The 5,651-nt window shown below is 40.8% G+C and overlaps 1 protein-coding gene across 1 annotated transcript in view; it reads left to right on the top strand.

The window, feature by feature from the left end:
- Nucleotides 1-4,914, top strand: part of SLC7A11 (solute carrier family 7 (anionic amino acid transporter light chain, xc- system), member 11) — a 58,525-nt gene extending 53,611 nt beyond the window's left edge. Inside the window, exon 12 of the mRNA XM_010008919.1 lies at nt 4,847-4,914. Within this exon, the coding sequence (XP_010007221.1) occupies nt 4,847-4,914 (68 nt within the window). The remainder of the gene's footprint in view (nt 1-4,846) is intronic.
- The last annotated feature ends 737 nt before the right edge of the window (nt 4,915-5,651 follow it).

Here is a 5,651-nt window from a genome sequence, read left to right as displayed (position 1 = left end):
ATGTTGTGAATCCTCCTGATCGATCCTCTCGGCTGCTCTGAGCTGGGGATGACAGTGCAGGTTTCTTTTCGGCACATGCGATAGCGTTGCTGCGCTAGTTACAAACAGTGGCTGTTAACTAAACAGATACATTTTCAGCAAGCCTCTTCTTCAGCTAGTGGTCAACTTTAAATTCTTGGATGGCTCTCCCCCTGCCCCTTTCTCCCCTCACTCTCCTACAAATATCTGATTATTTAAAAATTGCTCCTATCCTTCCCCTTGCCATTGGCCTATGCTAATAGAGACAGTATTACAGTCCTAGGAGAATTAGTTTGGAAGCTTAGACATCCCAGTTGTGATGACAGGAGGGCTCAGTTCTTCCTTTTGAGACTGCATGTCTGTGGAGTGTTTGGAATGGGATAGGCTCTGTTAAGATTGTTATGGGGATATCTTCCTTAGTGGTGGCTCACTAAAATGGTAGCAAAATATACCGTCCCTGACACATCTCTCTAGAATTTGTTTCTGTGCTTCATGAAGAACAACTTCTGCATGCCTTGGCTGTAGTAGTTCACACCTGAAATACACGGAGAATCATTTTTATGCCATTTCTGGAAGTTTTTGAAAGCATTTGTGGAAGCTTGGATAAGTTGGAAAAGGATTATTGAGAGCATTCAAATTAGAAAAAGTCAGTATAATTTATTACAGCTCCCCAGTCTTCCCTTTTTTTGTTACTCAGCACAATAGGTTTCCAAAATAGAGGTAATTTTCAAAACATGAAACAAGATTATGGTAAAAATGTTTATGGAATGATGGATAACTGATTAAACAAAACTGAAAGAAAATATCTTCTGCTGCAGAAGAAAAACTCAACCAATTAAATTTTTCAATGAAAAACAGTTTGTATATGTGCTGAATCAAAAATGCATGTTGTCCGCTGTGCACCAGTCCTGTGGGGTGACTTAAAATTAACTACTCACAGTGAAGGAATGGGGGGTTTGTATGTACTTTATTATACTATAAACATTAGCACGTGTTGGTTTTGTTTTTTTTCTACATAAATATAAGTTGCATAATTATATTCTATCTACTATAGGATTAATGAATTTCCCTCTCAATTCATGCTGGGAAGTCGACAGGCAATAGGGCAGAAAGTATGTATGGGAAAATATGTTAGTTTAAGGTTACCATACTCTGGTAATCTTAATTTTGTATCCATAAATGTTCATAAATTACTTGCAATGTTCCGGGAATGGGTAGAAAGCGCAAATTAAAACAGTGGTTTGCAAGAGGTCATTCTGTTAAATAGCTTGGTTTTTGTCTGTTTATAATTTCTCAGCCTGGACATTTAGGGACTAGGAAATTTTCTCCTATCAAACCCAGGAGATTTTTCACATTTTCTGTGAAGTCTCAGAGGTTTTAGAATGTGGTTACTTGAATCTCTGGCCACAGGATGCCAGTGTTGAACTACATTGCTTGGGTGAGAGAAAATAAATATTCTCTTTAAGGTAGACTGGGGAGATGTGAAGCTTTTTCTGCCAGATGTGGCAATGAAGGTGAGTCTTTCAGCTTTTCAGATAACGCAAAATTATCCTAGAAAAAAGGCTTGGTGCCTGTGTAATATCTCTGGGTGGACACAATCACTGGCTCGGAGGGGAAAACAGCAGAGGCTGGTCAGTGGGTGAAACGGCTTGTTTGCTTTGTAATTATTATTCCCAAAATAAGAACAGTAATGACTGAAAACTGATGCTGACAGATTGGGGTTGATCAGAATGGAGATTTACCTGTTAATTAAAAGAATTGTTGTGGGGTTCTTTTCCTCGGAAGAAGCAGTAACCTTCTGTGTGGAGTCATTAAACTGGCATTATTTTGTGAATGTTAAGGGAGCTCCATTGTGCAGCCTGAGAGCATTTTTCAAAGGCATTGAATGAGGATAAATTCACTTAAGGTACCTCTGTGATATATGGAAAAGAAAAGTCATTGGGCAGCTGCAAGCATGATATTCTAACCTTGAAACAATATGTATTAGATGTACATGGGCATGAAAGTGTAATTCTGGACATGAGGTAAAGGACAACATGAAAAAAATGGGATTGCCATTTAAGAGCTAGACTTTTTGCCAGATTAACTATGTGATTTTCTTTGAGAAGATAACTGATTTTTCTAGACAAAGTAGGATGTGATAGATACAATCTGCTTAGACTTCAACAAAGCGTTTTGTGTGGCAGTGCAGGAGGAGTCAAAGCCAGTTAGTCTGAGCACAGCACCCTGCTAATGAAGCAGTTCCCAGGCAGCTTCACCTGCGCAGCTCAGCACATGAACAGGGTGCTGTGGGATCTCTTTGCCTGTTTGCAAAGTCACCTTGTTGGGGTACTTGACTTGTTCAGCTGCCCAGACATGCTTCAGACATGAGAGGTGACTGCTGCTCCACCCTATGTGGAACAACAGCTATTGGAGTAAAGCACAGCACTGGTGCAAAAACATGTGGGTACAGACCAGTCCAACATTAAGGTTAGGCTGGATATTCAGAATTGGTTTTGTAAGGACTAGAGGATAGGAATGTCAAACAGTCAGAATGAGTATTAAGATAGAAGACTCAGCCTGAAGATGAGAATATGTATGAAAGGCATTTCATACTGTTTACAGCAGCAGAGCCCTCGAATAAATTACCCAAGCAATCCTTTCCAAGGCTGAATGTTTTTGGTTATTTTGACTGTCCTTAATGGCATACACATTGCCCATCATCCTTACCAGACTGCTGAATTGAACAAAGGTAACTTCACAGTTTGTGGGGTTAATAGGATCTGAGTGGTATTTTGGAGTAAGAATAAGATTTTGTGCTTTCCTCTTCCAAATAAATTTTGCTGTAGAACCAGATGTGCTGGGACAAATAATTTTCAGCTAGTACAGGCTTCACTTTCTGCAGAACTAATGTGAAAATGACAAAAAAGTCAAACCTAGCAAATTCTATGAAGCAGATTAGTGTGTAAAAAGATGTGGCAACAAGAAAATAAGACTTCTATTGAACTTCCTAATTTGAAAACCCGACCTTATATTTAAAACATCTGTTTCTTCACAGTGCATTGAATTGTGAGGAGCTTAAAAGTTGAATCCTGCTTTCTTCATAGTTTGAGCCTGTGCTGGGAAAGAGATCTGTTTATAATACAAAATGTCTTTTTCAGGGTTATTGTGACTTACTCACCCAGGCCATAGTGTTATATGCTCAGTTTCCTTCTCTTTGTCATGTTTGCAATGTTGGGATCCATGGGAAATCATCTCAGCATTTTGCTGTCACAGATTTCATGTCCAGTTTTATACATATACAGTAAATTGCTGCTTTCTTTCCTCACCCAAGCTTTATGTGGTGCTTATAGATACCAGGTCTAGGGTTTTTTTTTTTATAAAATTTGCCTTCTGGGACCTATTTACAGTGAATTCTTCTCTTGAAAAGGAAAATCAGACTTTAAAGTGTGGGGGGAAGTAATTTTTACTGTTGTGATATATTAAGTTGCCTTGTAACAAATGTGAAGTTAGTCCTGTAACTCCAGGTACTGCTCAAATAAGACAGTATTAATATGCTGATGGGAAACAGAATCAGAACATTTTTTTTGTGTGTGTGTGGGGAAAATACTCCTCACACTCTCTTATCCTCAGTATATTGCTACCAAAAGAACCCAGCAAGCAAAACACGCCCCCGCCCCCCCTACTTGTCTGATTGCTCCTCTGTGGTTTATTCCAGTGTGGATGAAAACAGAAGAGTGGCAGCTGCCTCCCCCAGTGCAGGCACAAGCCTGCCCCAGGTGGCTCTGCCCACTTTATCCAACAGGATGTTAACATCACAGCCAGCTCTTGAGATGCCCAGCATTTCCCTCTGCTGCCGTGCCCTTTTCCAGGAGCTGTTATGCCATAGCTCAACTTGACAGAAAGTCTATTTTTCTTTTTCTTCCTTTGCTCAGCTGCAAACCTGGAACGGGTAGGATGGCAGGGTTGAAGCTCTGCTGGATTGCTGCTGCTGGCTTTCCTACTGCCCTTCACCCAGCTGGGCTCAGCCCAGCTTTGAAGCGCCAACTGTAGGAGAGCGAGACAGGAGGAAAATGCAGTCCCTGGTGACTCTCATTCTCTCTGACCCCATCAGTTTAGAGTCTAAGGGCAACATGGCATTGCACTGAACTGGTGACCTCCAGAGAGAAGAACAAAAGATGGTAGAGTCTGCCCTAGACTTGAGAGCAGAAAAGTCGTTTTGGTTCGCATCTGCTGTGAGTTGTGCTGGTTTACCCTCCTGGCTTTGCATTGGTTTAAATGCTGACATGTCATGCTAGACCAGGAAAATCAGAACGTTGTCTTACAACAACTCCTGCGTGTTAAAATGGGTTACTAAAAAAAAAACCAAACTGACAAGTGAAAGGAGTTGTAAGAGAATTCTCTTTTACTATTCTGTATGTAAATTAACTGTGCCATTTAGAGGCTGAGAGCATTTGGGTTGTTCAGTCCAGAGAAGAGAAGGCTCCAAGGGAGATCTTAGTGCGCCTTCCAGTATTTGAAGCGGCTGCAGAAAAGTTGTGGATAGGCTTTTTATAAGGGGATGTAGCAATAGGACAAGGGGGAATGGGTTTAAACTGTAAGAGGGTAGATTTAGGTTAGACATTAGGAAGAAATTACTTATTTTGAGAGTGGTGAGACCCTGGCACAGGTTGCCCAGAGAAACCGTGGATGCCTCATTCCTGAAAATCTTCAATTCACCTCGTATATATAGCTGCTGTGAATTGTAAGTGCAAGCAGAGTGTCTAGCAACTAAGATAATTTTCCTGCTGGTTTCTACCTTTTCCTTCCCCTCTCTTAACTTTCTGTGTGTATGCTTTTGTCTTTTCAGACAGGGCAACTCTAACATTGCAAATCCTGTTGGAAGTCATCCCATCAGAGGAAGACCAGAAATCATGATCTTCACTTACAGTTTTCAGCTTGGTGCTTCATTTCAACTTGAGGAAGACAGTAGGGAGATTTCTCCCCCTACGTATGTCCTGTGAAATGGAGGAAGAAGTCACAGCTGAGATGGATACCAAGCGAGTCACTTACCAGAACTGTATTTTACGATGTCGCAAAATAGATTTTCATGTGGTTGTTTTATGTGTAGAAGGCAAGAACCTGTGCTATGAGGGAACTCTTCACTATTTCTTTTCTTACAGTGTCATATTCTAACAAACTGTAGATTGATCAAACTAGGATTTCAGTTGCATTGTCACTGAAAATAGGTTTAAACAATGTGTAAGTAATGGTCAGGTGTACTGTGAAGAATGTATCCTGCTTGCTGTCCCTGAAGAACCCAACTCTCACCAGAGAAAGGGTGAGATAAAGCTGCTGAATTTCACTTACTAATGGTCTTCCTGTCCTTCCATTTGGCAGCCCTATTCAACTTCATTTGGCTCCCATGGAGCACTAGCACCCTGATGCAGAAGCACAGCCATTTCCACACCTTTGTGGTGGCAAGCACCATGTTTTCTTATACCAGAGTTGTTCTGCTATAGCTGATGGGATCATCTTCTGACAATTAATATTTCTGCCAGTGGGGCAGGAAGGTTTTTAGCCTGGGGGCAGTAATTTCATACATGTTAAAGTTTCTACCAGCCTGGAAATAATTACTGGTTTTACCAGTGTTTCTTTCTGTACATATCTATAGG

The sequence above is a fragment of the Chaetura pelagica genome, unplaced genomic scaffold (genome assembly GCF_000747805.2).
Source record: "Chaetura pelagica isolate M959 unplaced genomic scaffold, ChaPel_1.0 scaffold221, whole genome shotgun sequence".
NCBI lineage: Eukaryota > Metazoa > Chordata > Aves > Apodiformes > Apodidae > Chaetura > Chaetura pelagica.
The sequence above is the reverse complement of the archived record's forward strand: the minus strand, read 5'-3'. Positions and strand labels throughout refer to the sequence as shown.